At 41.9% G+C, this 12,500-nt stretch overlaps 1 protein-coding gene across 1 annotated transcript in view; it reads right to left on the bottom strand.

Annotated features, from left to right (window-relative positions):
• Window positions 1–5,306: 5,306 nt before the first annotated feature.
• Window positions 5,307–12,500, bottom strand: part of LOC308318905 (uncharacterized protein) — an 8,605-nt gene continuing 1,411 nt past the window's right edge. The window contains exons 2-6 of the mRNA XM_080768622.1: window positions 12,445–12,499; window positions 11,511–11,625; window positions 8,457–8,598; window positions 8,004–8,360; window positions 5,307–5,432 (exon numbers count right to left, since the gene is read on the bottom strand). Of these exons, the coding sequence (XP_080624748.1) occupies window positions 8,064–8,360; window positions 8,457–8,598; window positions 11,511–11,625; window positions 12,445–12,499 (609 nt within the window). The 3' untranslated portion in view covers window positions 5,307–5,432; window positions 8,004–8,063. The remainder of the gene's footprint in view (window positions 5,433–8,003; window positions 8,361–8,456; window positions 8,599–11,510; window positions 11,626–12,444; window position 12,500) is intronic.

The raw sequence follows: 12,500 nt of genomic DNA, 5'->3' as shown, positions 1-12,500 counted from the left end.
ATGATAAAATATGAACTAGAAGGTTAGATATAAGTGTTATTTTGTTCCCTCAGCGTTGTTTTTGTTTGTTCTCTTGTTGAGCTCTATGTTATTTCGTCTTGTTGTTCTATTTTTTTTTAGGGTTAGGGTTAGATGTTTTATTTATTTTAATAATAAGGGCAGGTATAAATAAGATTTATCTTCTTCCCGCTCCTTTTCTTTTCTGATATGGAATATGTAAAAAAAATAAAGTAAAATTAATATAATCATGTAAAACCATAACTGAAATGAAATAAATAAATATGCAATGAAATGAAATTAAATAAACTAACAGTGATTTTACAATGCAAATTGGGGGTCCCAGAGATGGAAATATAAATGGGGGGGGGGGGTCCATAGCCTATAACAAATGTGTCATGCGGTCACGTCCTGAGCCCCTCCGTTTGTCCATGATTTCACTCTGTCTCTCCCAAGTCCTGCTCCTCTGACTCTGTAGTCTGATTGCCCTGATAGTGCCGTCACCTGTGGGGACCAGCTGAGCCAGGTTGGGTGATGAGCTCCAGTGACTATTTAAACTGTGCCTTGTGTTTGTTCAGTGCTGGATCTTAAGTTAGTGTCAGGTTTTATGTTCAGTGTACAGTATGTACCTCTGTTATCCTATGTCATTTCCCAAGTAAAGTCAACTTTATGTGATCTTCTTGTCCTGCATTTGGGTCCTAAGTTAACACCTGCAAACCGTGACACAATTAAATGCATGTTAAACTGAGGGGTCCATGGAAAAAAAAAACAGGTTGAGAATCACTACTAGAGCCGTGCAGATCTTCTCTTATGGGGATCCCTGGCACATCTTTTCAAATGGGTGGTCCGCGGGCCATTTATTTAACTGTCAATTTGGGAAAACGTTTGAGAACAATAAGCTGCAATAAATAATTATAGCTCAAGAAAGAGGGGCGATCCAAGCACTCAAAAAAGTAAGAGAGGGCCGATATAAAATCAATATACATATATATATATATATTTTTTTTAATTTATTTTCTTATTTGTGCTATAGTTCCGTTGATCCTTGAAGCACCATCCGTAACCTTTTTAACTTTTTGCACAGGCTCCACTTTACTGAGTACCTATAGAGCAAAGCGGAGATCCGGGGCACACAAAGGTTAAAAAGTAGGAATAGTTTATTCAACCGACATGTTTCGACCTACTGTACGTGTACTGTATACAGTCTTCATCAGGCCTCGATGCCGTCGTAACGACTGATGTTACACTTGCTGAAAATAGCCGATCTACAAGCTCACAACGTTGTGAGCTTTTACTGTACTGATTTTACACAAAATATTTTCAAACAAATCATTTTGTGTTTGTCAGTGAAAAAAGGTAGTCGATGAACATTACTTTTATTTGTCATATAAGTCAACGAAATCAACGGTGGTTCTTCTAACCAATCATGTGTTAGTATCATTGTGCGAGGCGCGCGCTGCATGTGACACTGACCACTGTGATGACCGTGACCTTGGAGGGAGGGGGGCCGGGGGCATGAGGGCAGCAGAGCGGAATGATCAGAGGTCTTAATTGTCAGCCTAGGGGGACGCCACTATACCGTGTTCACTGGAGCTCACTGGACAGAGAGAGAGAGAGAGAGACAGAGAGAGAGAGAGAGAGAGAGAGAGAGACAGAGAGAGAGAGAGAGAGAGAGAGAGAGAGAGAGAGGACGAAAGGGCACAGAGGGGTAAAAGCACAACCCCTTTTTTTTTTTTTTTTTTTTTTTTTTTTAATATATTTTTTATCCCACGATTTTGTAACCCATTTTTCACCCCTGTGTCAATTATCTAATGTGATCCTGGGCTCTACACACCCTCCACCAACCTAGTCCCCATATGTTTTTTTTGGTTTTGATTAGTTTTTTTGCCCTGAGGATGACAATTGACAATACAATGAATGTATGTGAGTGGTTCTCAACCAGTGGTCCTGGGACCACCGCTGGTACGGTAGGTACAGTAGGATCTACTACTGTACTACTGTCCGGACCACCGGTGGTCCGGACAGTAGTACAGTACACGGACCAATGGGTCAATACAGTCTTCTAATGTTTCTTATTCTGATCATAAGACCCAATTAGTGGATGTCAAGTCTCCAGGTCTTCTTCACAATATCCATGACACTTAATTACATTTGCTAATTTTCCACCTGTCTGTCAGGTGGAAAGAAGCAGCTTGGACTCCTCATGCATTGAAGGAAGCATGAGGTCAGTCCGTTGCCTCACCCCAGGTTGGCAGAGGGACATGGCATTCCCCACTTGCATCGTTCCAAGTACAGCAGTGCCCAACGGTCCCACCGCTCTAGTATTCACAAACTCATCATCATAACATTTATTAGATCAGATAAAATATCATTTTATTCCAGATGGCATCTTATAATAACATATACTGACAATTCTTTTTCAAAAATAGCAGTGGCGCGCTACGAGCTTGTAGCAACAAATGTGAATAGCAACAAAAACTATATTACAATGATAATAATAATTATAATAATATGTACATGTATACAGGAAGAGTTGTAACGTTTGTCTTCAGAGCAACTCTGTGATTGGTCAGTTCACACCGTGCACTCGCGTGCGAGCGCAGACATAGTGAAGAGTGTGCATTGGTGTCAGTCTCAGAGTTATATTGACACTGATCTTTGTAACAAGGCCACTGTTAAAATCTGTCTTTGTAAAGTTAATTTGAGTACGTAGTCCTTTTGGGTTCACCTGCCTATATATGGTCTGTCTGGTCTATTTAGAACTGCAATTCCCAGAAATCCCAGAGAACCAATTCATAATAAAGATTCAGAAAAAAAAACAACATAATTTTATGCACCCACTCCCTTTAAAAAAATAATAGTCTAAGAAATTCCTTGCATGAAAAAATAAATCATTGATTGATTCTTTACCCATTCTCACCGTTTGTAGAATGGGTACAGTTCAAACGAAAGTACAGATCAATCGCATCAAAATAAAAGTACTGCATAGTTATTATGCAGAATGTCCCACGCACATTTCAAGTTTTCAAATGTATAAAAGTCTTTTGAAAATAGCAGAACATTTTTTTCTTTTTTTCAAGAAGTATAGTGAAAATAGCAGATCTACAGTAAAAGTTCTCAATGTGTTCACAATTGCCAGGCCTTTAACCCTCTAGCACCCAGAGTTGCTTTTTAGCTACAATTTTATTTTAATTAATTACTAAATTATTGTTATTTTTTTCTGTTCTTTTTTCACCTAAATGTCATCAGTGATGTTCATTGCAATGCCAATTCAATGCCATTAGTCATGATATTTGCATATAAATACCCCCCACAGAGGCTTGTAATATATGTTTTTTTGTGATCATCAGAATGTCTAGAACATGTTTTATTCATTATTGTGAAAGATATCCCCCAAATGTAAATTATTAATTTATTATATTATTATATAATTATTATATAATTATTATAACATTTTCATCAAACTTTTTTTTTTTTTTTTTTATAACATTTTTTTTAGTGTCAGTGCTAGTAGTACAAAGTAGTAGTAAGGTTGAAATCTATTTTTTGCAAGTAGAAATTAATGCGGGTGTTAGAGGGTTAAAAAAAAAGATTGGCTGCGCCCTATGGTTGCACCACTCGAAAGTCCATAGATCCTGGTCGCATGTATAGTTAAGGCCAGGGGTGTCCAAACTTTTTTCAAAGGGGGCCATATTAGAAAATATTAAAACACCCAAGGGCCAACCAATCTCCTGACATAATGTAGTGACATACTAGTCTATAACAGTCACATAATGTAGCGTCCGACTAGTCTATAACCAGTAAGACGCGCAAACGCGGGAAGCGTGGGGCGGCGGTGGCTCAGGGGTAGAGTGCCTGGATGGGAACCGCAAGGTTGCCAGTTCAAACCCGGGCTCCCCCAGAGTTACTGTCGAAGTGTCCTTGAGCAAGACACTGAACCCCTAATTGCTCCCGATGTGCTAGTTGGTGCCTTGCATGGTTTCCGCTGCCATCGGTGTGTGAATGGGTGAATGTAATGCACAATCTATGTAAAGCGCCTTGGATAAAGGCGCTATATAAATGCACCATTTACCATTTATGAAGCGAACGCAGCTGAGACCCTGCAGATCATGTCTGTGTGTCTGTGCCGCTGTTACTGTATATGTGGACCTGGCCCCTTTTGTGCCCATATATGGAGCTGAGTGGACCTGGCCCCTTTTGTGCCCATATATGGAGCTGAGTGATTGCTGATGCACCACACTCCATATTTGGATAGCGGGACAGACAGACAGACACACAGACACACACACAGACATGATCTGCTAGGTCTCATAGTAAGTGCTCACTGCGTTCGCAACAAAGTCACATACATGTGCATTGCATTTAAACGATTATATTGAACTCATCATATCATCATCAATATTTCATATCAATGGTCTTTTGTCGGGTGTGTGCTGTGAACAAAAAGTGTCTCTCAGCCTTTTTTCAGCCATATGTCACACATTACCAAATGTAACCAGACGAGCAACGTAAAAATAATAATACAAGGAAGAAGGAACAAGGAACACTGACAAATTATATTCTGGGAAATGCCCAGGTTAAAAAGCTTGAATGCCTCCCCCTGGCCTGATGGAGGGGAAAGGAACTGGTTGGAATAACGTGTTCCTTACTTCCTTCCACGCCCCTGTCGGGTGTAAAGGAGCAACTTGGATGACAAGCATGAGTTGAAGTCCGTTGCTCTCCCCAGGTTGGTGGAGGGTGTGTAGAGCCCAGGATCACATTAGATAATTGACACAAGGGTGAAAAATGGGGCCCTGGGATAAATGTAATACGGCCCGGCTGCAGGCCCGCGGGCCACACTTTGGACACCCCTGGTATAGGCCATAAATTATGTTGGTTAGACATCCTAACAGTCCGAGAGGCATTAGCATATCGGGTTGCTATAGTGATGCAGTAAACAGAACATGAACCGTCCATTGTTTTCCAACCGAAGAACTGATGGCGCGGGAATAATTAATAACACAAATGTCTTCTCCGGGTGAAAGTCAAGACTGTAGCGTCTGTCACAGGACTGTAAGCGTCTGTCACAGGACTGTAAGCGTCTGTCACAGGACTGTAAGCGTCTGTCACAGGACTGTAAGCGTCTGTCACAAGACTGTAGCGTCTGTCACAAGACTGTAGCGTCTGTCACAAGACTGTAGCGTCTGTCACAAGACTGTATAGCGTCTGTCACAAGACTGTAGCGTCTGTCACAAGACTGTAGCGTCTGTCACAAGACTGTAGCGTCTGTCACAAGACTGTATAGCGTCTGTCACAAGACTGTAGCGTCTGTCACAAGTTCACAAAACGTGTACATGTGTAAAATTATGTTTGGGGCAAAAACATGAAGCTCTTGCATCTTGTTCGGCCGGTCCTGTCCCCGCTCTCTCCAGGAGAAATGTGCTCGCGTCCCGTTCCTGTGCACAAGAAATACAATCATAATATTAACTAATAATAATATTATCCTTGCTTTTAGACCAACCCATTTCACATCAAGGAAGGCCACTCGATAAGCCTTTTTCTGATTTTTATTTTATTTTTATTTTCATACAAATTTCATCCCAATTGAAATGTTTTTTGTTTGTTTTTTAATGTACACATAATAAATATAATAAATGTAATGTAAACTAAAAAAATATATATATATATTAGCATTCGAGCCACGCGTTGCAAGTTTGTAGATCTGCCATTTTCAAATAGCCAAAATAGTTATAGGGCGGAAGTGGTTAACGTACGTTTTGTACTAATATTTCTAATATATCTCTACAAAGTAACTAAAGTGTTCAAATAATTGTAGTGGAGCAAAACAAATGTGCCTCTGAGATGTACAGTACAGTGGAGTAGAAGTAAAAGTATTGACAATGGAAAATACACCAGGAAATTAATAAATGCATTAATATTGAACTAGCGTCGACGTCTCTTCATCTCTGAAGGTTAAACAAAGACATGCATTACTGACACAGGCTGTTTGACCTAGATGCGTGTGTGTGTGTGTGTGTGTGTGTGTGTGTGTGTGTGTGTGTGTGTGTGTGTGTGTGTGTGTGTGTGCCCGTGTGTGTGTGTGTGTGTGTGTGTGTGTGACTGTGTGTGTGTGTGCTATCCTGTTGTACATTTCCTCATCAGGATGTGTGCGTGGCTCACAGTGCACACAATAGACAGGGTGTGTGTGTGTGTGTGTGTGTGTGTGTGTGTGTGTGTGTGTGTGTGTGTGTGTGTGTGTGTGTGTGTGTGTGCGTGCGTGTGTGCGTGTGCGTGTGTGTGTGTGTGTTAACTGTATTGTTAACGGTAAATACTTTCACCTTTTATTCCAATTTCCTGCTCGCTCAGTTAAACATTAGTATGTGCATGCATGCGTGGGAGCCACTGATACTGTACACAGTGTACTGCATAACAATCATGTATCACTTTGGAGTTGCTTGGACGCGGTGTACTGTACAGTGATCAAGCAAAACCAGTGACATCCCGTGTGTGTGTGCCGGTAGGCTACGACTTAAAGAGATATCCACATTTTAACCCATTTAGACGTGAGGCTGATATCCTGACAGTTTTCTGAAAACACCTAAGTTTCTATGTGTCAGTGGCGCGCAACCTTTTTTATGTCAAGGACCCCCAGAATTGTCTGTATTTGGCCGCGGACCCCCATCTGAAAATATGTTGTACATAAAGCTATGTTGCAGGGTGGAGAGAGAGAGAGAGAGAGAGAGAGAGAGAGAGTCTTTTCACTCTGAGAACAAAGGTTTTTTACAAAGTATAACCGAACCTTTACCGCACCTTACTGTATGCCTCAGCTCATGTACATACAGTACAGTACTGCACCAACTGGATCAAATAAATGGGTATATTATGCAGATATTTGTACCTATGTTTGGCCTCTCACAATTATTTACATAATCGTCTAATCGCAATTATTTGTGATAATCGTAGTTATTCTTGGTGATCCTCTAATGGTCAATCGTTTCCATGTTGAAAAATGTCCGTACATTTTCAAACATTTCACCAAAGAAAATCCTTTGTGACGTGTTGTAAGCTTGTAGATCGGCTATTTCTCCTATTTATTCATTATTTTCCCAAAGAAAAGTCATTTGTCATATCTTGCCGTGTGCAATTTGTCTCTACAAAGCCTGAAAGCCAAACAGAAATGTGTATTCTATTCCCAATGTTTGATGCCAGAAACAGTTAAATCGTTACATTGTCAATCATTTTGTGTGGAAATCGCATGTCAACTTAAAATGTGTAAATGGTGACGGCCCTGTTTGTACAGTACGGTACGGTACTGTAACCCTTGACAATGTTGTTTTTCTTTGCTGCGTGATTTATCTTTCTCCTCTGCTCTCTGAGCCCGGCCCACCTCTTCCGCAATACCTCGCGGTTCACGTTCACATGTATCCATTCAACGTTTTCAACAACGTCTACATGTAATCCGTAAGTTAAGATAACATTATCTGTCGCCCTGTTATTATTGTACAAAAGCATTATTCAACCGGTTCTGTACTGTTGTACTGTTCCACATGTTTCTACAACATACTGTACAACGTACTGTCCATGCCTAACAGAAACAAACTCTTCAGTATTACACGTATTGCTTCCAAGATCATCAGACTTCCAACACACATTATACAGTACTTTCTGATAACTATGAACAATAAGGCCATCGCACGGCTAGCACTTTCAATATCTCATGACACTGATCATCCTCTACTGTATCGCCTTTTCAACCTCATGCCACCTGGACAAAGATACAGAACCTTGCCATGGGAAAAGCTTCTATTTAGTTGGAGCTGTGTCCCCCATTAAACAAACTGCCGATAGGATGGTTCTGTGTACTGTACTGTGGGGCCCTGATGTTTTGTGTATATGGTCTTGGTGGTACTGTATGCGTTGTTATGATGTGGGTGTTGTTTGAACAGAACTGGGAAGAGGATATTCATCCTTCGGGACAATAAAGATTACTATTATTATCATCATGTATTATCCTGTTTCTGTAATACCTCGTTCACATGTTGATGTCCCGTCTTGTCTTGGGGAGGGAGGGAGGGGGAGGGGGGGTTCTACTGTTCCGGGGCCTCCTCCTTCGCGGCCTCTTTTTGGGCGGGCTCCTCGCTGGGGGCCTCTGGCTCGGGGGCCTGCACGTTTTGGGGGGCCTCTACCGCGGCTTCTGCTGCTTCCGCACGAGGGACCTCTTCCTTGGGGGGCTCTTCTACTTCGGGGGCCTTTTCGTTGGCTTCTGCTTTCTGGGGCGCCTCATTTTGGGGGGCCTTGAGTTGGGTGCCGGCCTCCCGCTTGTTGACTTCTGCCTTCTTGGGGGCCGCCGGTTCGTTGGCGTCTGCTTTCTGCGGGTCCCCTGCCTTGGGGGGCTCTTCTAGTTCGGGGGCCTTTTCGTTGGCTTCTGCCTTCTTGGGGGCCGGTTCGTTGGCGTTGGCGTCTGCTTTCTGCGGGTCCCCTGCCTTGGGGGGCTCTTCCTTGGCCTCCTCCTCCTTTTTGGGGGCTTCGTCTTTGGGGGGCTCTAAGTGGAAGGATGACTCGTGTTCCTCTGGCTGCTCTGCTTGGTGTTCTTTAGGAGGGTTACCCAGCCCACACAGGATCCTGGGGGAGGGGGGGAGGGAGAGAGAGAGAGAGAGAGAGAGAGATTAAAAAGAAACATCTGAAACAAAGACGAGCTACAAATGATGGCAGCCTATGCTGTAAAAAGCATTATGAAAACATCGTTCAGTCAAATAGTTGTAACAGAGAGAGAGTCAACAGAGTGCTCATGTTTCTCATGTTTGCTCATAGATTATATAAGCCTTATTTATTGAATGACATTTGCAAAGTACATTTGCACTTAATTAATACCTCATTGACTGCCACCTAGTGGTGGCTTAGGTACAGCGCTTGTGCCATGTATAGTAAAGTGGTAACATGGCGTTTTCAGAAAGATGTTAGGATTTAGTTTCGAAGCCTTATTTTTTATCGACCTCAGTCCAAAATGGGTTAACAGCACCTGGTGTGTATCAGTGATTGGGGTGGAAAGCTGGACATTGTCAATGCAGAGATGGGTGAAAGAATCGGACGTTGTCTTGGTTTGTTTTTGGTGAATTCCCTATTGTTCTGAATATAAGATAATATAAAAAACAGGGTCGTATTATAACCGGGGACTAGACTTGACATTCAATGTTCTTTTTCCACAAATGAGTTCTTGAAAAATGGGGGTCCTCTTTATAATCACTCAGAGTCGTCTTTTCTATTCGGCACAATACGGTAAATATAGCGGCTGGTTGAACTTATTATATGCCATTATGCCTCTGTACGGCATTCCAAGTTCCAACCACTATGACTCGGTCATTCTCACATTACATTTCCTGAACAATACACATGTTCCCAAGCTTCAGTTGATGTTTTCAATACTGACTGCATTTTTATCGAACATGCATGTCTGTGTTGTTTCTATTGAGTTTTTTGTGGTGTTATTGGTAGAAAGAAATGCTTGCATGGAAAGCTAGCTACAGTGAAGGATGTATCTCTGTAAGTATTCAAGTGCTATGGCCCATAGCACTTACCCCACCCCCTTAGATAGCAATTCTGTAGACTTAGATAGCATTTGATACAGACTTATAGCATGTTATGTAAACAGCATAAGTGCATTGTATGTAGTCATAGCACGTCATAGTACATAATGTATATCATAGTAGTATAGATGTATAGCTTATTTCATTATAGATATTCCACTGTTACTTTCTTAGCTTACGCATGTTTCATGATAAATGTTTTTATGTGATGTATTCCCCATGCTTTTTGTTCTTGCTTAATGTAAATCGCTCTGGATTAAGAGCGTCTGCTAAATGCCTAAATTGTAAATTGTAAATTCATGAGATAAATGTGGTAAATGGAAATGTTACCGTGAATAAAATGTGGTTTGGCTGATTAGGCCTTCAGTGCTTAATGTCACGGTATACGCTCCTCTGCCCTTGGACTTAATTTGTCCGTGTTTTGGGACTTATTACTTGTATTTGTGTTCTGTACCTTATTTTGTAGTAGTGTTGTGTGTCTGCCTCGTCTCACCTCCCTGTGTAACCCTAGCCACCTGTGTCCTGTTGCCTGTTAGCCTATCCCAGTGTTGATTGTGTGTCTCAGTTCACCTGTGTGTAGTTAGTCGTGTCTATTTATATGCCCCAGTGTTTGCAGTTCAGTTCGTCGTCGTGAATGATGTGGTCGGTTCCTTGTGTTTCCCTAGTTTATTCATAGTTATTCCAAGTCCTATAGTTGTTCCAAGTTATTTCACCGTGTGCATTTTTTGGGAATTAAAAACCACTTGCATCTTCACTGCTCTGCCTGTGCCTGGTTCATTCTGCTCCTGCCAGTCCTACACCTCCAGAACCACATCGTGACAATTAAGTCAGGACTTTATTGCATCCATATTGAAAATAAATTGGGCCTCTTCCTTACTTATACGGCTATGGAGTTCCATTCTGGAGAGTGTAGTAATGGAAGGGTGCATGTGTTTGGTCCGATGTACTAACAGTCCTATAGTCATGAGTTCCGACACTCTGCCCAGAAGTTAAAACCCAACGCTACACCTAACCTCACAGGAAGCCTGCACGGGTTAGTTTTAACCTTTTTAATAATGTATTAAGACATATTTTGGCTTATTAGACAGGGATACTTTTAAGTACAGCAGTGAAGGAGACCGGGCCTTTGCAGTGGCTGCCCTTTTTAATAATGTAATAAGACATATTTTGGCTTATTAGACAGGGATACTTTTAAGTACAGCAGTGAAGTAAATGTACTGTAGTTATAGTAGAGATGGCCCGATCGGTATCGGGGGGGGAAAGGATCGGCCCTTATTTGTCATATTATCGGGTCATATCGGTATCTGCAAATATGCCTGCAATCTAACCACCGATCCGAGTGGTTAGAGTTTGCTTTTGGGACATGTGGAGTTTGCTTTTTCACTCAAAGCTTCATTTGAGTGAGGAGTCTGCTATAAACACAAGACGAGATATATAGCTAGATAGCTATAAACACAGCATGAGATCACGACACTGGTATCGCTATCAGTCTAACATGAGACATGCCCATGAGGTAAGATGTGTTCCTCAGCACACTATATTTTCAACAATTGTCTGTATGTTTACTGTGATACTGTGATGAATACTAGTTGTTCTAAACATGCTCTTGGTCACACTGTTAATTCTGTCATAGACGTGCTGAGGATTGGGTGTGTACACAGACAGAAACTGACCAGATACGTCTGTGTATTTACCAGGTACATTGTGTTGTTATTTCCTTGAAATCTGTGTTGTATGTTTATTGATTATGGTGTCAGTCTAACATGAGACATGCCCATCCCATGACGTGCTGAGGATTGGGTGTGTTAGCACAGACAGAAACTGACCAGATATACGTCTGTGTATTTTACCAGATTAAACTGTCAACAAAGAGAGAAGTCGTCCGGAACTTCATCCTCATTCCACAACACAACGCAGATCACACGTGACATAAGCACCACGGCAGCGTACCTGACTTCCAGGCTGTTCTTGTCGGCGTATTCACACAGTTTGGACGGCTGTGTTCCCTGCTCCATCAGAGACGCCGCCTCCGCGTCCCACGCAGACTTCTGCTCCTCCAGGTCAGCTGTGGAGGGATTAAAAGAAGTCTACGCAATTAGATATATAATATATATATATTTTGATAAACGTTTGCCTGTTATCTCTCTTATGGTACTGGAAGGAAATGTGGTCGAAAACGTATCCAACGACAACAAAATATTGTACGTTTTAGGGTTTAGGCCGGGTCTAGGCTAAATCTCATAAAACGGTGGTCCGTGGCTCAATGCTCAATAAATAATGGTTTAAAAAGCAGGTGGCTTGCGCACATCCAGTTCCTGGCTGCAGGTGCTGGACTAAAGGTAAATACATGAGTGAAGAAAGTAGTCCGCACACAGGCTCTGCTCCAGTAGTGTTTTGTTTTATTTAAAACACCATTAGTTAAGGCGTTTCGGCCGTGAACGGCCTTCATCAGGTGAAACGTCGTGCCTTAACCCATTCTGACCTGAGATCAGATTCATACGAGGTTTCCACTGGACACACACTGGTCTGATGAACCCATTCTGACCTGAGATCAGATTCTAAAAATGTCAGTGGTTCTTCGATTTTTCAAAAATAGCAGACCTACAAGCTCGTAGCGCGCCACTCGGTGGCGCGCTACGAGCTTGTAGATCTGCTATTTTTCAATAGCTAAAGCATAACATGATGCTATCACCAAAATGGGTTCCCGTTCAGAATGGGTTAACTAATGGTGTTTTAAATAAAACAAAACACTACTGCAGCAGAGCCTGCGTGCGGACTACTTTCTTCACTCAATAAGTAAATAAATGGACCTTTTATTGTGGGAAAAAAAGGTTGAAAACCACAGGTTTAAGCCTTGACTATATAGGCTTGCTGTTACACCTACATTTGATGATGTCCATCTGTGTCTCCACCGCTGCCCGCCTGTCATTGAGTTCCTTC

The sequence above is a fragment of the Protomyctophum bolini genome (assembly GCF_963924005.1).
Source record: "Protomyctophum bolini genome assembly, chromosome: 7".
NCBI lineage: Eukaryota > Metazoa > Chordata > Actinopteri > Myctophiformes > Myctophidae > Protomyctophum > Protomyctophum bolini.
This window is presented reverse-complemented; position numbering and strand designations above follow the sequence as displayed.